We start from the raw sequence: 23,978 nt of genomic DNA on the forward strand, positions 1-23,978 counted from the left end.
ATCTGTGCAGTGAAACTTTACCTTTGTGCAAGAGCTTCCTGTAACCAAGATTAGTCACTACTGCTCTCTCTCCTTGTAGTGGGTGGTACAAGCAGTAATAACTGGGATTGTAAATGTATTTGGTGCACATCAAGTGGATTTATATCCTTTGTAGGTTGTGAGAAATTAAGTTAAATTAAAGTTTGTGTGCCTGAGTTCAGCTTTAATAAATTAAGTGGTATAGATAGAGTAGCATTCAAGAATTATGCAGCACCTAAACTTGTAACACTGTGTTTTCCACTATCTGTAACACAGTTCTTCAGAACAAGCAGATCCCCACAGTCTTGGAAGCACCATCCTGTCAGCTGGTTTATTTTTTTGTTCAGTCACAATCACATCCTCCAAAAAATAACATTCTGCCCAGCCAATGTTACCAAAGATCAATACTCCCCCCATTAGATGTTATACTGTGACACAAACATATCTGTATATGTATTGTACTTGAGGCCCATTAGTATTCTCCCTCGCTCGGCTTGCTTCAATACATCAACCCTTTTGTCTTTATGGAAACATGTGTACACATAATTATGCTTTATAATGAAGCGGGGCCTTCTGGTTGGAGGTCACCCAGGGAAAACTGCTCATCCTTGGAATGCCATGGCTACATGTAAAGGTTTTCATACAAACTTAAATAGTTCTATGTTGCAAGAATGTGTCTTTCAGCAGCAAGCTTTATATGGTGTTGCAGCCATAATCCAAAATACTGCCACAGTCTAGTACTATTTTTAGGTAAATCAGTAACAATTGTGGACATTTTTTTATGCTTTTCACAGGCCTACAAATGTGTTAAACAAATTTGCCTCAATAGGAATTTAAATACAATTGTAACAACATTGTTTTATATTAAACTTGATATTAAAATGTAACACTATTAATTTATTCTTGCTTTATCATTTAAATAAATTGTTGCAAGAACCAAACTATAATTTTTAAGTCTTACGCTGTACTAGATTATTTATTTTCTGCGACTTGTAAATTTAGTAAACAAGTTCTCATTTTGGTCTAGGTATGAAAAAAAAAAATTGTCACCAGATCCTAGGTCCCACCTGGCTGCTAGCCAAGGTTCCTTCCACAAGCACATATGGCCGCCTCATGCAACAGGCCTGGGAGGTCAGAAACAGTAGCACACATACTTCCCAGGTAGAGCCTGGGAGGCAAGAGCACTTCCTGAAAAGTATCCCAAATATTTATAACTTTTCCAAGCATGCATCACTGGCAATAATCCTCCTAGTGGTTGTCCAAGTTGTCCAGGGGGATATAAAAATTTTTAACCCAGCATTATTGTATCTCTTGCACTATTGGCAGGGGCACTCCCCAGAAGCAGGCAGAAGCAAATAATAACACTGAGCTTACAGATAACCTACAGAAATCAGAACTCTTCATCCAAGTTTAGGCTTGGATTAAGATTAAGCACAATTAAATTTAACAAGTTATTTGGGATTAGAGCAGGGTGACCACAATAGTAATAAGAAAATCAAACATAAACCAGATTAAAACAGTAAAAGGAGTTTTTACAAAAAAACTGACCCCAAATCATAATTTCTTTTGAAGTGTTTTGTATGGATATCATGCAAAAGAAAACAAAAGTGCAACACCTTCTCCTCGTGAAATACTGTTTTATTTGTCCATAAAAAATGTAAAGTTATACTCACAAACTGTCTGTAACATAAGCATTCAAGACAACCACCCAAACTGATGGACGTTGGTCGGCCTTAACTGAGATGTGAGCCTGTCACACTTGCCATTTGCTCTGATGAAGAGGGTTTATCCCTAGAAATCCATCAGCATGGCCAATTTAGATTGCTTTTGCTCACATCTCGGTTGTCTATCAGTCCATTGTAAGGCCGACCAACATCCATCAGTCTGGGTGGTTGTCTTGAATGCTTATAATACAGACACTGTTTGTGAGTATAACTTTATTACGCTTTTATGGTCAAATAAAACAGTATTTCACAAGGAGAAGGTGCTGTTCTTTTGTTTTCTTTTGCATGATCTCTGGGGCTTCCTATCCTGTTATGGAACAGCAGCTCCCTCTGTGCATTGTTATTGATGTCCGTTCCTGGAGATTCCCTCTATTTCTCACTGTGAGATCTCCAACCAAGCACTGACAGATTGGAAAATACGTTTTGTATGGACACTCTGTGGTTCAATGGCATTTATCTGTGAAATGCCAAACGTAAAACATAGGAAATATAGCCTGCCATTACTGAGCTCCTCAAAATGCTAGTTTCCTTGCTGCCCCTCTTTTAGTCCAATCTGATTTTATTAAAGTTTCAATACAATACAAAACCTAATGGCAAATAGACATTTCACCATAACAATGAAAATATAAAGGAGACAAGTAAATATACAGAATAGTGTGAATGGGGACCACCGGAGTACGCCAGTGGCGCGATATAACCGCCCTGGCTGCTGTGAGGAAATGGCGCAAGAGTCCCCTCTTTGCCGACTTAAGCGAGCCAGGGATCATGGACAGTAGCAGAATCTTGGGGTCATCAGCAATTGTGGTTCCTGTCACCCTGAGGTATATGCGCAGCATCCCCTGCCAAAACCCCCGTCATATATGGGTCATGTGACCTGGAGAGGCGGCACAGCGCCACCAAGTTGCAGACACCGATGGGTAGTACCGATGGAGGACCGCGGGACATCTATACCACCGGGTAAGTATTTTTAAAAAAAATTTCATGTGCCCAGCTAGCAATGGAAAGGGAGTGGGTGAGGACAAAGGACTTCTCCCAGTCAGCTGGCGCTATAGATGCATCTAGTTCCCGTTCCCAGGCCATTGTGTATTTAGGTAACTCGGAGGAGGCGGCGAGGGAAAGAATAGAGTAGAGAAGAGAGATGGTATGCTGCGGGGGTGTAGAGGCCAGTAGAAGGGAGTCAAAGGCTGTCTCCTCTCTCTCAAAGCCATCAGGGCCTCCTAAAGAGGAGACGTAGGAACTAAGTTGTCCTTCCGCCATCCAGGTCCCCGGGCCGGGGTCTGCGTGAGCGTCAACCAACAATGCTCCATCGTGGAGCGCCAAGACTACTCTGCGGTGGGAAGCCCTTGTCCACCTCCCAAAAGAAGGTTCTATCAGAGCAGGGGGAAAGGCCGGACTCCCGAACAGAGGGGTCATCGGGCCCACCGGGGCGGATAGGGCCAGCCGAGTGATGTAACGGTCCCAGGTCTTTAGGGTGTGAACAGTCAATTGGGGAAGAGAGGCAGCAGTTGGCCTGGAACCCAGCGGGACCCAGGGTAACGCCACCAAATCCCCTGTCACCAGAGACCCCTCCAGTTGGACCCACTGATTCTCCCCCGCTCCGTGGAATCAGTCAACTATCCAAATCAGGACGGCCGAGGCGTGGTAGAGGAAGATATCTGGTGTCCCTGCCCCGCCCCTACACTTCGGGAGAGCAAGTGATCTGTACCTAAGACGTGACCTTGTGGAGCCCCACACAAAGTTTGCAAAGATCCGTTGGACCTGCTTCAGGTAGGAAGATGGCAGACTTATGGGCAACGTCTGGAACAGATAAAGAAACCTGGGAACAATGTCCATTTTTAGAGTGTTAATTCGGCCCAGCCAGGATATGTGCTTGCGGTCGTATGTGGCAAGATCTCGTGTCACCCTCTCCAGTAGGGGGCGAAAGTTGGCAGAGTACAGATCCACCTGGTCCGTTGTGAGAGCTATCCCCAGGTATTTTAGAGAGGTGGAACATAGTCAAAAGGGGTAGTTGGTAGTCAGGAGATGTAGGCCCGCCGCCCTCAGGGATACATTGAGGATTTCTGATTTAGCGAGGTTGACCCGGAAGTTACTCAGAGAGCTAAACTTCTGGAATTCACACAGTATCGTGGGCATGGCTATATGGGGATGAGTCACGTAGAGCAACAGGTCGTCCGCGAATAATGCGAGTTTATGTTGGTGGGTCCCCACCCTTAAGCCCTGGAAAGCACAGTCCTGCCTAAGTGCCACCGCCAGGTGTTCCATGGTGAGGACATAGAGTAGACAATAGGCAGCCCTGCCTAGTGCCGTTGGAAATCTTGAAGCTCGGGGAGAGCGCCCCGTTCACCCGGATTTTAGCTGATGGGTAAGAATACAGGGCCATTATGTTCCTCAGCATGGCGGGTAGAATCCCTAGCTGTATCAGAGAGAGGCGGAGGAAGTCCCAGTCAAGAAGGTCAAACGCCTTGTCCGCGTCCATGGATAAGAGGCAGAGTGGTGTACCCAAGGTTTTGGCATAATGCATCAACAGGAGCGTCTGAATGGTGTTATCTCGGGCCTCCCTCCCCTGTACGAACCCCACTTGACCCCTGTGGATTACGTCCGGGAGTAGTGGTGTTAGTCGGTTGGCAATAAGTTTGGCGAATAGTTTCACATCCACATTAAGGAGTGATAACGGCCTGTAATTGGTGCAGAGGGTATGATCCTTATCTGGTTTAGGGATCAACGAGATATGGGCCTCCAACGCCTGAGCCGGGAAGGAGGACCCTAGGGCAATAGAGGTGAACACCCTCAGAAGGAAGGGGGCTAGCTTGTCACGGAATAAGGTATAACATTTTACCGTAAACCCATCCGGTCCTGGACTCTTACCCGTGGGTGCGGACTGGAGGAATGATAGCAGTTCCGTCATAGTAAAGGGTGACTCCAATGCCTCAGCATCAGAGTCTCCCAGGGTCGGGAGGGCCGTGCGTTGGACATAGGCCGACATGTCTGTGGCCCGGTCCGGGGTAGATGTGCTCTGTTCCGATAGGTTGTATAGGGAGTTACAGAAGTCCGTGAATGCAAGTTGGATATCTGAGGGTGTACTCACTAGGATACCGGACGTGGCATGTATGTGTGGGACATATGTGGAGGTAGATCTGGGGTGTAGGGTCCTAGCCAGAGCCCTTCCACACTCAGTCGCCAATTCCACGCTCGGGCCGGGGCCTGGGCTACCTGTAGGGAAAGCGTGACAGCCGCATGGTCTGACCATATCATGGGGCCAATGTCACTCACCGGATTCCAGTCAAGCAAGTGGTGTGAAATGAAAAAATAGTCCAGCCTGCTATAGGAGTGGTGGGGTGTAGAATAGTGAGTATAGTTGCGTGCCCGTGAATGTAGTACTCTCCAGACATCCAGTAGGCGGAGGTGGGTCAGGCGCTGTTTAATCCTGCGGAGTTTGGGGAAAGACACAGCGGATCGACCAGTGGACGAGTCCAGGCTGGGTTCTAGAGCCAGATTAAAGTCCCCACCCACCAAAAGGGATCCCTTCACAAAGTCCTCTATAGCCTTCAGGTACTCAATGGTGGCTGGAGGTATAGATTGGCGAGGGTGAAGATCCTAACCCAGAGGGAGACTTTCAAGATAAGGTATCTACCAAAGGGGTCCGTCCGGTGGTCCACCACCGTCGCTGGTAGAGATTTGTGGAGGGCAATGGAGACTCCCCTAGTTTTGTGGTTGGCATTGGTACTATGGTACCAAGTGGAGAAATACCTGTTGGCACAGGAGGGGACCTGGTCAGTTTGGAAATGCGTCTCCTGAAGCATAACAACATTAATTTTGTTCTTATGCATGTGGTACATTATCTGACCCCGCTTTGAGGGGATGTTGAGACCTCTGGCATTGTATGTGCAGAGCCTCAGCTCCTCAAACGCCGGCGCTGTCAAGGCCATGGCAGGGGGCAGGCGGGAAGAGGGGGAGGGGACAGAGATATAAGTAGCAGGTTGTATCAGAACCAGGGAGTTCGAGGTGGTGTAGGTTTCAGTGGGAAAGGGTGCAGAGAGAAGGAAAAAGGGAGATAAGTAAGAGTGTCAAGGACAAGAGGACCAGGAAGAGATAAATCAACACAAATTTAAACTGAAAAGGGCGGATAAAACCCGCTACCTATAAGATAAACCGTCTAGCAAAGCTAGAGTACACCGTCTCCAGCAGGAGATGTGTCACCTATGTGGGGGATGTGGTCAAACAGGGGGGTAGCAAGATGCCTACCGGGGCCCCCAGTCTGACGACACCTAGACAACAACAGGATACCAAAGGGGTCCGTCCGGTGGTCCACCACCGTCGCTGGAAGAGATTTGTGGAGGGCAATGGAGACTCCCCTAGATTTGTGGTTGGCATTGGTACTATGGTACCATGTGGAGAAATACCTGTTGGCACCGGAGGGGACATGGTCAGTTTGGAAATGCGTCTCCTGAAGCATAACAACGTTAATCTTGTTCTTATGCACGTGGTACATTATCTGACCCCTCTTTGAGGGGATGTTGAGGCCTCTGGCATTGTATGTGAGAGCCCGAGCCTCCTCAAATGCTGGTGATGTCAGGGCCAGGGCAGGGGGCAGGGGGGAAGAGGGAGAGGGGAAAGAGATATAAGTAGTAGGTTGTATCAGAACCAGTAAGGTTGAGGTGGTGTGGGTTTTAGAGGGTAAGGGTGCAGAGAGAAGGAAAAAAGAAGAGAAGTAAGAGTTTCAAGGACAAGTTGACAAGGTAGAGGTGAACCAACACAAATTTAAACTTAAAAGGGCGGATAAAACCCGCTAGGTATAGGATAAACCGTCTAGCAAAGCTAGAGTACACTGTCTCCAACAGGAGATGTGTCACCTATGTGGGGGATGTGGTCAAACAAGGGGGTAGCAAGATGCCTACCGGGGCCCCTAGTCTGACAACACCTAGGCAATAACAGGATTGGCCCCGTTCAATGAAGTACAGATAAATATAATATAAAACTGTAAAAAGTGTTTGAACCATGCAAGTCTATAAAAGTATAACTTCGAGTACATATATCAGTATGGGCCCACCCGGCCCCCCAACTTGAGGGCCGAAGAGGTCCACTCCGAGCATCCAAGTAGGGCACCCCGGAGGGAGACAGCCCCGCCCCAAAGGTAGGAGCGACCCTGCCCCCTCCCAGGCGCCACGCAGGCACAGAAATAAGTAGGAGTTTCAAAAAAATAGCGTTAAACAGCCTAAATCCCATCAATACCCAGCAACAAAATAGGTCTTCTTGAGGGCATCTATTGGTAATCTCCGTCAACACCCCCCCTCCCACAGGAGCCTCTCAGATCTACAACCGGGTCCCGGTGTGGAGATGAATCCCCCCGCCCACCCCAAAAGGGTTGCATAGGGGGGTGACGGGGAGGGTCCCCCCACACCAGGAGCCCCCCGTGCAGTACAACATAACAAGGTGGGCGGCACAACATCCAGGCACCTAGGGAGGAAAATGGGAGGTTATTGTCAGAGGATTAACGTCAGTACAGATCCGAAGCCATGTAACCCATATACAAAACCAGTGCGACCCGGGTCAGGCATCAACCCTCATTAGAGGAAGGGGCTGCCAGCATCAGCGGGGTAGGGCCTCGCCGAGCGGAACGCGAGCGAGCCCTTCTGCGTCGTTGAGGAAGGGCCTCCTGGAGCATGGCACCCTCTTCGGAGAACGGTAAATCCAGCCAATCAGGGACAGTCACCGGGTCAGACCCCAGGAAGCCGAAGAGGTCCGGGAGTTGAGATGGGAAGTGTAGATGAAATGATTCAGGGCCCTTACGGATCTGTATGCTGAAAGGGTGTCCCCAGCGATAGAAAGCCCCAACTTGGCGTATGACATCTAGCAACGGCCACACCACTCTGCGCATAGCCAGGGTAATGAGAGAGATCCGGGAGAAGTTGTATGGATGCTCCATCAAAGTCCACCGGGCCCAATCTCCATGCCGCGCAGAGGATCTCTTCCTTAATGGCATAGAAATGTACCCGACAGAGAACATGTCTGGTACTGTTAGGGTTGCCCATGGCGATGCCCGAGACCCGGTGAACCCTGTCAAGCTCGATGACATCAGTAGGAGGTTTGCCAAGCGCCTGGTTAAGGATCGCAGTTACCGTAGCATGCAGGTCAGCGCCCTGGGTGGCCTCTGGGATCCCCCTCAGGCGGATGTTGTTGCGGCGACTCCTGTTTTCACCATCCTCCACTCTTATATGTAGCTGCTGGAGATGGGACCGATGGGCTGCCTGAGCTGTTTCTAGGGTCTCCAACCGGGTCTCCTGGGCTGATACTGAGTCTGATAAGGCAGTAAGCCGTGAGTCTGTGGCAGTGACCCTGCGGCTGAGCGCATTCACCTCTCCCCTCAGAGCCCCCTCCAGTCTTGTGGCCCAGGTATCAAAGTCTGCCCGAAAGGCCGCAAACAGGTCACGTACCTCAGTGGCTGCAGATTGCTCTGAGTCCAGGAAGACAGGTGGGATCGAAGGGTCCAGGGGGGTTGAGGAGGGTGCCTGGGTCCCAGAGGGCTGAAGAGGCTGCAAGAGATCCTGTCCTGAGATCCTGTCATCCCCGCGGTGCACGCTGAGGAACGAAGGCTTAAGGCCGGCGTCTGCGGCTGCAGGGGCTCTGGTCCCGCCTTTCATGACTGGGCGACCTTCGGCGCCATATTGCGGCCTAATGTGACAGTGGCTGTGTCCGGATGCCTTGTGAAGTAGGAGGCGATGTACCAGGTAGATGAATTGACAGGGGCGCCGGGTGAGTCTTTGTCGTCGGGCATAGGGGGGGAGAATCTGTTTGTTCTGCTGAAAAGTCAGTGTTAGGGAGCAGCAGAGGTCACGGCTGCACGTCCTCACACCACCATGGTTGGCCACGCCTCCGCTGTCCCTCTTGTAATGCTTTTCAAGCCACTGACCTCAAAGAAGCATGCAGATTAGAAGATCAAAGTAATGTCTCTGTTCCTAATCTGAAACCATAAAGAAAAAAGTAGCCATATATGTCATAACATTGTTGCTAATTTACTAACCATCCAGACACACAAATAGAACAAAGGTTGTATAGGCAGGAAGTTTTTGTTTATGCTTAAATTTTACCACTGATGTGTAGTCTAGTATGTTGTTGCAGTTTGTAATATGCATAATAAAACATTAGAAAATTATATATAATTACATACAAAATAAAATTCTGAATAATCTTTGAGCAGATGGTGTCTATAGAGTATTATCCAACCTCCCAACAGAATATTTGTCGTGATAGTTTAAATGTTCACACATCATAATATTATCTACTGTAATGGGATTGTTCTACTGGTAACAATCCCTCTACACCGTACTTTATTTGCATAAAAGGACTACCGTATATACTCGAGTATAAGCCGTCCCGAATATAAGCCGAGGTACCTAATTTTAGCCAAAAAAACTGGGAAAAAGTATTGACCCGAATATAAGCCGAGGGACAGCAGTAGATTATGGAGCAAATGCAGAGAACCGGTCAAAGTGGTGACAACTATGACTACTGATTTACCAAATAGCAAAGCCCATAGATAGCAGGCGAATGCCCCCTATCTTTGTTTTGTCAACGCTGGCAATGATTAGAAACACTAATGCATATCTCTCACATGATGACTGGGACATTGTGTGCATAACTGCATATGTCTTGCCTATTAGTTATCCAACTGGAAATCATTTGGTTGGATAGTAGATAAAAATAGCTCAATGACATCAATGACATCCCTAAGGTGCATAAATAGCTCATGGATGCAATAAAGTTTATTCCTATGGTGACCAAATCTTCTTGAAATGGGCAGAAATACAAAACCTAATTCTAGAATAAAATATAAGGCATAACAGACTTTCTGGAACTGACACCAGAGCACCATCAGGGAACTGCAGGTATTACTCCTGTAGGAAGCATAGGCAGAGCCCAGTAAAGAGAGAAGTGCAGGGAGAGTAAAACATACATTTTGCACTACCTGGAGCCAGTGTGGGACAATGCAGCTGTCACGCGCCGGTTATATTCCAAGCTTATCACTCAGCTCACAGCCTTTTACCCTTTCTGTTCATCCAACGCTCACTGGAGGCTCAGACACGGAAGAGAGGTGCACATCTGCCTCTGGCTCTAGAGAGGCAGAGCCAGCTGTCACTTAGGCAGCAAGGATGGATTCTGGCTCTGCACTGTTAGTAGATAAGGGGCATTAGCGACATGAGTAAATGTGCTCCTGTGATCCAAAAGAGATGCATAGCCAAAAAGATGTTTAGATTGATTCTCATATAACTGAAATGTATTACGGCAGGAGATTCTTCCTGGTGTTATTTACACTTGTATGAGGTCATTGTGACTAAGCTGAAGCCATGTGCTCTCTCTCTGTGACAGGTAATAATAATATAGTTACATACTTACAGTAGTTTATAAAAATAAAAAACATGTATATTGAGTTAAAAAACAGCACCTTGCACAATCAAAATCCTAAACAAGCAGTTGATCCAGAGGAAGGCCAAAAGCGCTAATAAAGAGTGTTAAAATTTACTCTAATATTCCTTCAAGATCCCCATGGGCCATTAGATCTACATTCTACAAAGTTATTTCTTAAAAATATTATCCTCTAAATGCCCCATCTCAAGCAACCACCAGTCTTACACATACCTGTCTGTGCTCCTCAGAGATCTTCATTGTGTGGTCTGGGGGGAACAAACATAGCTTCTTTCTAGAAAGTACACTATATTACCAAAAGTATTGGGATGCCTGCCTTCACACACACATAAACATTAATGGCATGCCAGTCTCAGTCCGTAGGGTTCAATAATGAGTTGGCCCACCCTTGGCAGCTATAACAACTTCAACTCTTCTGGGAAGGCTGTCCACAAGGTTTAGGAGTGTGTCTATGGCAGTGCTTCTTAAAGTGTGGGTCGCGACCCCATGTGGGGTCCGGCAAGTTAACAGGGGGGTCGCGATCCGAGTGCCCGGCCGGTACTTGTGTGAGGTTCCAGGCGGCCATGGAGGTCTGGGCTCAAAGCTAGATTGTTTTATTTCAGTTTAATGTATAATTTGCAGTGTAGTGTAGTTTCTAAGGTCGCGCCCCCCCCTTTGTGCACTTGGTACCTTCCTGAGCACGTGTGCGCAGGAAGAAAAAAGACGAGACGAGAGAGACACTGACACGCTGAGGGGGGGAGAGAGAGAGACACCGACTCTTACGCTAGGGGAGGGGGGAAACACTGACCAACGTTGGGGTCCCTTAAACATTTCCTCGGCCAAAAAGCGGTCACAAGTGGAGAAAGTTTAAGAAGGCCTAGTCTATGGGACTGTTTGACCATTCTTCCAGAAGCGCATTTGTGAGGTCAGGTACTGATGTTGGACAAGAAGGCTTGGCTCGCAGTCTCCGCTCTAGTTCATCCCAAAGGTGTTCTATCAGGTTGAGGTCAGGACTCTGTGCAGGCCAGTCAAGTTCCTCCACCCCAAACTCGTTCATCTATGTCTTTATGGATCTTGCTTTGTGCACTGGTGCGCAGTCATGCTGAAGGGGCCATCCCCAAGGTTGGGAGCATGAAATTGTTCAAAATGTCTTGGTATGCTGATGCCTTAAGAGTTCCCTTCACTGGAACGAAGGGACCAAGCCCAACCCCTGAAAAACAAATCCACACCTGAATCCCCCCTCCACCAAATTTTACACTTGGCACAATGCTGTCAGGCAAGTAATGTTCTCCTGGCAACCGGCAAACCCAGACACGTCCATCGGATTGCCAGACAGAGAAGTGTGAATCGTCACTCCAGAGAACATGTCTCCACTTCTCTAGAGTCCAGTGGCGGCGTGCTTTACACCACTGCATCCAACGCTTTGCATTGCATTTGGCTTGGATGCAACTGCTTGGCCATGGAAACCCATTCCATGAAGCTCTCTACGCACTGTTGTTGTGCCAATCTGAAGGCCACACAAAGTTTGAAGGTCTGTAGCTAGTAACTCTGCAGACAGTTGGCGACTTCTGTGCACTTCAGCATGCGCTGGCCCCGCTCTGTCATTTTACGTGGACTACCACTTTGTGGCTGAGTTGCTGTTGTTCCCAGTTGCTTCCACTTTGTTATAATACCACTAACAGTTGACCATGGAATATTTAGTAGCAATGAACTTCACGGAACACCTATATCCAATGTTTTGGAGGGGTGTCCCAATACTTTTGGTAATATAGTGTATCTTGGATAGGCCCTGCTTCTTCCATTCCCTTTTATAGAAAGGCTGTCCCAATGGTTGACTGTCTTTCCATAGGTTCCATGGAGTTTCTTTTTTGACTGGTTGGAAGAGATAGAGTATAGCCTAGAGACTTTCAGAGAGGAGACTGCATGACTCTCAGCTGACTGCTCAGTAAGGATCTCAGAGGAGTGAGGACAGGTAAGTTAAACACTTGAGGGCTCTTCTCGAGTGGGGGACATTTGAAGAATAACTGTACTAACAGTTTAAAAGCCATTCAGAAATCCATCCGGTCCTTTTTAGAAGCAATCTATTGAGTTGGCTACAATCAGCTCCTGAAGGAGGTTATTACACATTTTTTACAGCTCTTTAAAGAACTCTTTCCATATGTGGAAGTTAAATCTATTTTCCTCCAGGAGCTAAGAGTGCCCTTATCTCTTTTGTGCTGATCTTAAAGAAAACAGGTTTCCACTGACCATTTTTTACTTTAACTAAATTACGCTCAACATTAGGGTATTTTGTTAAGAAATCAATTAACAGTAATAGTTCACACACTTCATTCTACTAATACAAATATTATGAGAAACAAATATAGTGCACACCTGAGGGTAGAGTAATTTATAAATGAATATGTGGGCCAACACGCCATATCTATGCACCACATCCCCAAAAAGACTTTGTTACCTATAACATAGAACTATAATAAATGTGATATATGAGTCTCTTTGGGTGCTAATTCATTGATTATTTGTATTATGTTTGCAGCAATAAAATGTGTATTTTCATAACAAAGAGCAAAGCAATTGTCCACATTTTACATTCCACACCCATCTTTTTCTCATTGTTTAAAACCTTGCCAACTCTACTTTAAACCTTTGTAACCATAACAGTTCATTGGACTCTCATCAACACATCTTATTTTGGGTCTCACCGACATCTGGCTGTCCCATACACTCCCAGTGTGATAGTCCCAGGACTGCACAGGAAATACCGTTCTCAGCAGCTTTCCTCAGCTCCAAGCCTTCTAGTATTCACCCCTCGTGGGTCACTGTCCCTCTCTGTCTCCCCGACAGGTATCTCAGGGTCACCGACCCTCTGGACCTCTCCAGCCTTCCTGGCGGTGTCCCTTGTGCTCACGCACGCAGCAGAGTCTGCCAGTCGTCATGTGCCTCTTGCATACCCACAACTCTCCTAAAGCACTGGGCTGGCTTCCTAATAAGGCTGCTCTCAGCCACCTGATCAGCTCAACCTGGCCACTGGCAACACTTGGCCCTAGGACTGGAGATCCCATCCCACTATAGTCTGGAAAACCTGGAAGGAATTGAACAGCCAGTTCCTCCTAGACAAAAGAGAAAAAAAGGACGCCCAACCTGGTGCAGATAATCCTTTTAATTTAAAATAGACACCATAAACAAAAGTACAAGGGTACTCACAATGGTAGGTCAAACAACTGCGTATATGGATGATTTCAGAGAAACAGCAGTTGCAAGACTGCAATCTGTCTGTGTGCCACTGAGTTGTGACGTCGTTGACGCGTTTCCGGGGTCACGCTCCCTTCTTCAGAACATCGCAACTCTTGCATACCCACAACTCTCCTAAAGCACTGGGCTGGCTTCCAATAAGGCTGCTCTCAGCCACCTGATCAGCTCAACCTGGCCACTGGCAACACTTGGCCCTAGGACTGGAGATCCCATCCCACTATAGTCTGGAAAACCTGGAAGGAATTGAACAGCCAGTTCCTCCTCTCTAAAGGTATTCACATTGTGGAACCTCTCAGCCCCTCTGGCTGAGAGTCCTGGGCGCCAAAGTTGCCATACTACACCATGGCATTGCCATGCACCGCCACACTATGTATACATAATGACATGAACACACACATTTTAATTTTTAGAAAAAACAAAGCGACACTAAATTCAACAATTAAATAATCAAATTAAGATCTATTATATAATCATTTAATAGACTAGCTCAATTTTGTATTATTTATCTTTAAATGCTTTAAAAAACGATTTGTTTCTCCTATTTAATAACTTCCTGCCAGAGGGTGGCTACTTTTCTTCTCCTTGGTCCCTATGGGCGCTGAAAAGTAGCCACCCTCTGTGCTCGCTGCTACTGTGAACTACAACTTGACGTGAGGATGCATGAAGCACCCTCACGTCTCCTCTGTCGATTCCTCCTGTCTCTGTAATGAACCAGGCCCATCTGGTTGGGGTTGGACTGGATCTCAGCTTAAGTATTGGTGGAGCCGATTGAAACGTAATGCGTTTCTAAGTTAAGCAATCTGGTAAAGTCAGTGGAAGGAGGTAGAAGGTTGTAGCAGGTCATTATCTGGGGGAGCACTATATCAATAACCCGGTATTTTGTGGCATAAGGTACAGATACAGTCTTTATCCCATAGGAAGTAATTGCTTTGAAACAGTCAATTGAGTAAGGTTTAAACAGCTGATGCTATATACTTGCAGTTTATGAGGATTCGGTCCCACAGTGCCACCCGGAGGCTATTAAATGAATTGCTAGTTTTCCCATGCAAAGTGAATCATTGCTGCGGAAGTTACTGGAAGAAGTTTCAGTATGCCCGGGTTGAGTGGGAGGAAGTGGCCGCTGAGGCCAGATAGAAGGGACACTCGTCCGGCCCAATAGTAATAGATTTGGTGCGGAGACTAGGAGGTTCTTGGCTGGCGTACTACAAACTTGTACGAACACCAGGCAACTGAACCCGTACGCTTTAAGTAGAGGAAGGGGGAGGAGCCGCCTGACGCCTTTGCCGATGACATCGCTGGTTCCCACCGACGGAGCCGAGGGAAGACCCGGAAACGGAGGACAGGTAAGTTTGTTAGTCTCCTCCCTCCAATCCTTCCCATCTACATTCTGCCCGCTCAGTGGAAGGTGCACATGTCAGCCCTAGAGGCTTACCTCACAAACTAAATCCTCTGTGATCGGGTATGGAGGAGTGAGGACAGAAGAGGGAGGAACCAGTCTGTAAATAGACACGGATGCAGTGGGAGCACTGCACGCCGGGCCTGATGTGAAATGTAGTGAAGGAGAGTGGCGCACTCACTGAAATTTTGTGCACTGCGGTAGGAGAGTGGTAGGAAGTAGAAGAAAAATGGAGGAGTGGCGGGAGCACGCCCAACACTTTTTCTAATGAAAAATAAGGTAAAAAGGAAACCTGAAAGTAGAAATAAAAGCTGGCTTATGTTAAGGGCTAGAAGGAGCGCACTGTTAATTGTTACACCAGTTGCCTAAAAACGTGCACCACAAGACATGATTTCCTACATGATACTACTACTGTAGTTTGCCATTAATCAATGGATTTTACAGCCCTAATATAACTTCATGATGATTGCAGATAAGTAACATATAAATTGTTAATCACAATCGTTTAAAGTAAGTCAATGTTTCAATATAGCAATGTAATAACTGTTTACACTTGCTGACTGTTCTGGTGATTCAGGCAGGTTGTTAGAGTTAGTAGAGCTATGATTGTCATCTTAGAGCTATAATTGTCATCCTAAACCAATGTGGAAGCATTAGATATGATCATGATTTCTTTAAAGGCTCCAGTGGCCATCTTGGAAGAAGGCAAAGCTGACCCAGACCTACCCTGTTACCCTGTGCAGTAACAGTCCCTGCAAAAACATTCTTGTTGTTGTTGATAACAGTGAGCAACAGATCATGAAGTACATAATGCAGACTGAATTAAATTCTCCTCAGTGAATCTAAACTAACCACACCCCAATGAAGAAAAAAGTTTAAAACTGATTAAAAAGTAAAACATTAAAAAACAGAAACTTAACGTTAAAAAAATCCACCCATGACAAAAAAAATTAAAGACATAAGAATATTTTTATGCTATTGTTTACAGCCTGGATGCCAGGTCTTTAAGTGGTTACATTGTATTTAATGTTACAAACCAACCTAGGTTTTTACATGCAAGTAAAGGCAGGTGCCAAAACACAGAAACTCACATGAAACTACTGCAGCATCTAGAAGTTAACATTTTTGGTCCCATGCAAGGGGCAGTAAACTGATATTAACAGAATGTTTGAAAATAAAAACAAAAAGAAGAAAATGTGAACCTTACTGTTGCCAATTCATCAAACTTCCCAAAAAGTTCATTTAACAGCTTTACCAGCTCTTGTGCTGTACACTGGGATGCCAAGCTTGTGAAACCAACAATATCTGCAAATAAAATGCTGGAATAAAAAAATAAATAGTATTTACACAGCTGAAATTGTATGATTGTGAACCAATAAGTTTTTGCTAATTGATCATTGAATTTCAACCCAGATATAAAAATGAATAATACATTTATGGTACACATTTCTAAATTTAAAATTTAGAAAGTTTTGAGTTTAGGCAATAATCTTTATTGTCTAACTTACAGTAAGTTGTTAAACATGTAAGCTTTTTTGATGTCTTGTATACTATACAATTATAAAGCCTGAAAAAGGCATCCCAGAAGCGTACATGTTTAATAGGTTAGCCAATAATGGGTATCACTTAAATTCAAAACCTTAAATGGATAACACACTACAATAATCTACTACAGCTAAATTTCAAATGTAAATTTAAACCTTAGGCAATGTTATCAACAAATTCTTTATAACATTTATAAATTATACATAACAGAGCAAGAAATGGGAATGTGAAAACACAGATGATTGAGCAATAGTAAAAGATGTTGCTTTATTGTTATAATTTTGTGTGCATTATGTATATTTTTAAAAAGCTGTCCTGAAAATATCACAATTCCTCTTTTGTCTAAAGGGCTCTGAATGATGAGTACCTGAGATCTTGAGAGCGAAGTACAAAAACATATAAGCAATTATGCCTACCAAGAATCTGTTCTGATTAGAAGCAGAATTGAAAATTAAATTTACGATGATGGAGTACCAAGAATATGAAGGATTTACCACACAACCCGACTGTAAAACATCTTTCTTTGTTTATTAAACGGCACAGGGTACAACATTTCGAGAAAGCCATTAAAATAAGACCTGTATCCTGTGCTACTTAATAAACTAAGAAATACGTTTTCCAAAGTTCAGCTGTGTGTTGACTCATTCATATTTTTTAGGCAAAGGGGTTGATTTACTAAAGGTAAATTAGCTGTTCACTTTGCAGGGGAAGTTTGCCCTGAGTTTAGTGAATGTGGTGAACCTCTGCTCACTTCCATCACCCAATCACGTGCAAGCAAAAATACTGTACTGTTTTTGGCTGATGATTCACCACATTCATTAAGCTAAGGGAAACTTCCTCTGCAAAGTGAACATTTCTTTGCAAAGTGAACAACCTTTTTGCCTTTAGTAAATCAATCCCCTAGAAATAGAGCAATAGATATATGCTGATCTCCATTCCTTAAAGTCACAACCATTTTCTTTATAACCTTATAACCCAAAATGGACTACTTTGAAAGCATTCATGTCACTGTCAGCAATGAAGTCCACATGTGGAAAATAATGATTTGATCCCCTGCTGACTTTGTAAGTTTGCCCACTTACAAAGAAATTAAAGGTCTATAATTTTTTATCATAGGTGTATTTTAAAGGATAGAGACAGAATATCAACCAAACATCCAGAAAAAAACATATGATACAAATGTTATAAATTGAGTTGCAGTTCAGTGAGTAAAATAAGTATTTGATCCCCAAGCAAAACATGACTTAGTACTTGGTGGAGAAACCCTTGTTGGCAAGCACAGAGGTAAGACGTTTCTTGTAGTTGGTTACCAGGTTTGCACACATCTCAGGAGGGATTTTGGTCCACTCTTCTTTACAGATATTCTCTAAATCCTTAAGGTTTCTTGGCTGTCGCTTGGCAACTCGAAGTTTCAGCTCCCTCCATACATTTTCTATTGGGTTAAGGTCTGGAGACTGGCTAGGCCACTCCATGACCTTAATGTGCTTCTTCTTAAACCACTGCTTTGTTGGCTTGGCGGTATGTTTTGGGTCATTGTCATGCTGAAAGACCCATCCACGACCCATCTTCAGTGTTCTGGCTGAGGGAAGGAGGTTCTCAGCCAAGATTTTACAATACATGGCCTCGTCCATTGGCCCCTCAATGCAGCAAAGTCGGCCTGTACCTTTAGCAGAGAAACAGCCCCAAAGCGTAATGTTTCCACCTCCATGCTTGACTGTAGGAATGGTGTTTTCTCAGGGTTGTAGTCAGCATTTTTCTTCCTCCAAACACAGTGAATCGAGTTAATGCCAAAGAGTTAAATTTTATTCTCATCTGACCGCAGCACTTTATCTATATCCTTCTCTTAATTATGTAGATGTTTATTGGCAAACTTCATATGGGCCTGTACATGTGCCTTCTTGAGGGGGACCTTGCGGGCGCTGCAGGATCTCATTCCATGTCGGTGCATTATGTTACCAATGTTTTGTTTGGTGACTGTGGTCCCAACTGCATTGAGATCATTCACAAGCTCCTCCCGTGTAGTTCTGGGCTGATCCCTCACTTTTCTCATGATCATCCTTACCCCATGAGGCAAAGTTTCAATTTGGTAGAATCTAAACGTAAATGGTTTCTGTTGTAGTCTATCCTTAGAAACCATTCTCTGCTTTGTAAATCACGTGCCCTGGATGCACCTTGTATAAAATATTTATTTGAAAAACAAATAGTTAAAAGAAAATGTATATACTTTTAAAATTACAGATATTGTAGTATCCTAGCATAGGAGAAAATAACTATATTGTGTAAAGAAACTTGTTAAAAGTCAAGACAGAGTAGTTGTATATGGAACATTAACAAAATGTATTGAAAGTAGATCTTGCAGTTTCTAAATACTTTAAAATGCAGGCCAATGACATACACCATAGCCACATACATTATTTGAAAAATTGTGTAATAGGGTACCTAGACAGGTTGAAAACATCTCCACCATTTATTTTTGGATATCTACACTTACTAAAAAACTGCCATACATGCTAATGTGGGATTGAAGAGAAGTTGTATATATGAACGGTTTAATGTGGTTTCCATGTATGTTTAAATGATCCAATTATGGTTTGCTTTATACCTCATTTGTGAATAAAATGTCAAAGCATTTTCCCTCTAGTGCTTGGTCCCTAAAGGCCTAGCTTCCATGAACTTACCTTGTTGTTTTCTGTCTGGTGGCAAAGTCTTAAAAGTAAACATTTGTGGATTACAATATTTCCTTTAACAGCTCAGTCACTCAAAATCTCCACAAGTATGTGTTCTAAATCATCCCAAAAATACCCTGTTTATGAGATTCTAGAAACCCAAAAGGAAAATGGTGGCATTCTTCATTTTTTCAAAACAAAAAAGATAAAGCAAAAAAACATTTAGGAATATAAAGAAAAAAGTAGGATTATCCAAGAATCCATTTCTCACATTCCATATATAAAATGTATTGTACCAAAAACCACTATATAAAAACCATGGTACAATTCCATAAAACATTGCCTTTCCATATGTCCCAAACCCCAACTACATGTAAATATGACAATATTTACATGTTCCTAAAAAAAAAAAATGTTGCTTGTGTAGTTGCATAATAAAACGTAAACAAATCACTGCAATTCTTTTTACAATCAGTTGCAGCAAGTAATCTGTAATCCTCTTTAGAATTAATAAGTGCAATAGATCATATATGATAAATGCTGTAATCCAGAGTGAGGCTTTAGGGTATACATCCTACCTTGTGATGAAAATAAATGGTACCCTTGACTGTAGACAATTGCAAAATCACAATCTTGTTGCTTTTGAATATAGCAGACATAATAGACATGTAGGGATGAGCTCAGGTTTGGGCCAAGCTCCGTCTGAACCTGATCTCCTTTAAACTTGGAAGTGCCATGGGGGCACCCATCCAATCCTCAGCCTGCAGCTCATTATAAGCAAAAGGGCGGGAAGCTTGTATTGACATAATTTAACCTTAAATGCCATTAACCAAATATAGCCATGTGACCATATAAGATCAGTGATGTCTCTGCATCCAGCCCCTTTGCTTACGTGCAGCTGCAGGTGGCAAATCCCCCGGCTGCAGCTGATTGGGTTGCAGAAGAATACAAAGGAACAGATTGTTTCCGCAGTGGGCTGTGCAAGGACCCAGTGGGGAAAGAAAAGGGGGCTTTTTAGAAACCAGTCCAGACCTCGTATATAAAAGTCTTAGAAAAACATTTATTCACTAAATTGTTGTATACATAGTTTAGAACCAAAAAATAAAGTACAAAATCATGTCATCAATAAAAATATATATCATTAATAAAAATACATATTGAATATGCAGGTTCACCGTTAGGTGACAATACCGTGCGGTTACGAGATATACGGTAACTTATTTTCAGATGATGTAAACGCTCCTATAGGTCCCTACATGTTTCGCCCCCAGAAGGGGCTTCTTCAGGGGAAAGAAGGCAGATCTCCGGGAGAACTGTATTCCTATGATAAAGATGGTAAACCCGTATATAGGGATATTAGAAACATGGAACTGCACCCAACTCACATATAAGATCACTTGTTTACATTGGTGTAAAACAGCAAGATTATACACACAGTATGAAAGTAATAAATAATAAGAATCAAAGTTGGATATATACTGGATGCTTACATGTATGTCCTCGCCAGATGTATAATCAAAGCAACAAAAACTAGATGACATGAAGCAGCTGCAACGAAATCATATAGGAGGTTGATTCTGTCGAAGGTAAACCGCCACGAACAACAATAGATGGAGGGATCGCGTCGGAGAACAGCACGCTACACTCCTCAGGGATCACGGGCAGCCGGTGAGGTACACTTAGGGGTCATGGAGTTCTATTAAGGGGACATATATAGACCAGATCTATGACCAGAAGTGAATAGAAAATAGATCATAGATCATATCAAACACATGTGAAAAAATAATAGCTCCTAATGGAGCCCATATTTTAAGTTCTGGGTGTTACAACCCTCTTCTTTCTCTTTTTTTACTTCATTTCTATTTGCAAACCACTCTGTATCCATTAGTGTCTTGCATACCTAAACCTGTTCCTTTCTTTTCTTTTTTATCTATTCCCCAAGAATATCTTCCCTCACATTGAATTTATGTGTTATTATTTTGAGTTATCCTTCACGTTTTGTGTTTTTTTGAGTGTTCTCACCAATGCAACCCATTTAAATTAATTTTTCCGCTTGATAATATGCACCAATGCCTCACGCTATTCACGTGATTAGCTTTAATACACTTTATGCTCACTCTGTTACTATTATTTTTTCACATGTGTTTGATATGATCTATTCATCACCATTTGTTCACAAGCTTGCTCTATTGATCACGGGCCCTTCTTAAATGGCTATGACCACATGATTCATGTATAAGTTTTTACTTTTAAGTTTCCTATAAGCCTTTTCCAACTCCAATATTCTTCATTACCACTATCCCACTCACTGGTGCTAATATGTTTCCCTCTCTCACAATTAATTTCCCACTCACTATACTTCATTAAAATGATAAAATTATAAAAAATAAAAAATCAAATAAACATTTTCCCACTATCAACACGATGAATGTTTCTTCTCATCATTAGGATTTTAAGGGTTGCAGAAGAAGCTTCCTTCCTCGTTCAAAGGAGCTCAGGTTCTGAGCAGGTTCGGTACTAACCAGGTACCTGCCAATTAGTATCCAGATGCTAAATATTCTCGTCACCTCAACAGGTAAATGCAAGAGCAACAGTAAACAGTATTTTGCCAATTCTCCAGTTCTCTTAATATTGGATATGACAAACATACTAAGCAGGTACCTACAAATCCATATCCAATTATTTGTAATATTCTATCAGGAAATGTATTCAATGTTCACAAAGAGACAGTGCTGATGTCTAATTATAAACCTTGCAGAGGTAATGATTGTCTATAAATAAACCGTGCACGTATCCATAACATTTCAACAACCAGTCCTTTGCATCAAACAGGCATGCTCTTAATGTGAGATAATGGCTGTCTATAGAGTGTACTATATATTGATGCATACAAATGCAACATCTGATCCTTACATCAAATAGCACTTGTGCCAGAAACCCATGGGATACATTTCAGTGTCAACGTCAATTTAACACATGTAATGGATAAGCATCAGCTGGTATAATAAACCTCCAGTATGTCAAGTCCACAAGGTAATGCAGCCCAACAGTGAAGATTCATACTGATCTGTGCCCAAAGCTCCTAAAACTGGTTATAGATGGGATGGGAGAGCGGTAGTAGAACACAGAAAAAAGCCTGCATCTGTATGGTTTCTCTGGGTAGGCATCAGACGCAAGTCTCTGTTTTGACCCACATGGGTCCTTAAGAAGGAATGCAGGGATAGGAGGTGTGACACCACCTCTCATACTGTGTAGGCACCATCTTGGTTATGTCACCTGCATAGCCTATCATGCCGTTTTCTGTGTCAACCCCTTCCACAATCAGCTTAGTTCTTAAAGACATCCCCATGGTTTAGAACATGTAAGATTGTTTATACAGTTCCCCAGATGTAAATCACTTGTGCTACATTGTAAACTTCTATCTAAAACTAAGATGCATATAATGAGCAACCCAAACTGATGTATATGGAATTTAATATACAAATTGTATAACGTCAACCCTCAATACCACTGTGTGAGAAGCCATTTGATATCAAGAGCAAAAACTACATACCATATATCCAATATGTAAAGTTTATCAACAACTATATTAAAACTTTCATAACAAAAGATTTTTAAAAAAATTACACATATAGGGGTTCCCCCAGCATTATAACCAGACCCTTATTGGGACATGCAGCCTGGGTGGCAAGGAATGGGAAGCAACAAGCACTCATCACCCTTTCTGCACCATACCAAGCTGTAATTTCAACAATGGTAGGGTACCTTGCAGTGGGGCTCCAAACGCCTCACCCCCCCTCCTGATAGGCAACTTGTCCCAATGTTAGGGGACAAAGGCCTTTTCCACATATCTGGTCCCCGATAAAAGATATAGAGGTTTTTTGTGGTGGGAGGGAATTATAGGAATTTGAAAGCCTTCTTTATGAAAAGGGGATATCCCACATATCTGTCCCCTCCCAGAGGAATGAGTACAGAGGTGAGTATCCCTTAGCAATGATTAAAAAAAAGTAAAATGTAAATAGTGTTACAGACACTTCAAAATAATCCAATATTATGTAAAGAAATATGATTTTTCAGTTTCAACTGTGGTAATTTTAAAAGTGTTACTATAAATATAAGGCGCTAATTTTATTCTGCAACCTTACATGTTTATCTTGACACCAACATAATGTTTCTGGTAGAGAGCATAGCAAAGCTATTTACAGAAAGTTTTTTTTACATTTTGCATAAAGAGAAAATCTCCAACCTTTGAAAGCTGTCCTCAGAACAGCATGTTCCCATTGGTAGATTTCCCTTGTACTTCTGCACCGCTGACAACTGTAAAATTGTGGCTCTCACTATCTGTCTTGGTGACAAGGGTCACTGGGAAAGAATACTGTAGAGAATCTCCCAAATGGGACACAGGCACCAATAAAAATTTGACAGAGATTCTAACTTTCTTTGTCTGACTCAAAACTAGTTTTGGGTGTACTTCACTCCCTTAAAACGGGGATGAATACCATCTGAATGAGGTGCTTTATCTATCTTAATTTTGTTTAGTAAAGTAATGCCAAATTAGTCATTTTGCTACACCATATTATCTGGTATCAGCCACTCCTTATGCATTTAAAATTTCACTTTTTGTTTGTCTTACACAATATTAGTGGTATTTTAGAGGTCCTTTATTATCAAATATATTTTTGTTAGAGTTTCTATTTTTGTAAATATTTAAGCATTTAATAATTTCTTTACTTTTTTGCAAACAACAAAACATACAGAAAAAAAGGGGACTTTTAAGATGCTAGATCAACAGACTCTTTTAAAAGCAATTTATATTGTAAAAATACATTTAACTGATCACAAACCAACTGTTAAAACCCACACAAAATAAAAGTGTAGATACATTAAAGGTCAACAGGCCAAATGGGATTGCTCAGTTCATTTCCTCTCTGTGCATAGCCCCCTTTTCCACCAATACATTTTATGTATACATAGTAC

General features: G+C 43.1%; 1 protein-coding gene across 1 annotated transcript in view; it reads right to left on the reverse strand.

Moving 5' to 3' along the window:
* The window catches only part of ADCY1 (adenylate cyclase 1), a 329,625-nt gene that overhangs the window by 170,590 nt on the left and 135,057 nt on the right, over nucleotides 1-23,978 (reverse strand). Inside the window, exon 4 of the mRNA XM_018568544.1 lies at nucleotides 15,998-16,109. Within this exon, the coding sequence (XP_018424046.1) occupies nucleotides 15,998-16,109 (112 nt within the window). The remainder of the gene's footprint in view (nucleotides 1-15,997; nucleotides 16,110-23,978) is intronic.

This window comes from Nanorana parkeri, unplaced genomic scaffold (genome assembly GCF_000935625.1).
Source record: "Nanorana parkeri isolate BGI_ZX_2015 unplaced genomic scaffold, ASM93562v1 scaffold1205, whole genome shotgun sequence".
Taxonomy (NCBI): domain Eukaryota; kingdom Metazoa; phylum Chordata; class Amphibia; order Anura; family Dicroglossidae; genus Nanorana; species Nanorana parkeri.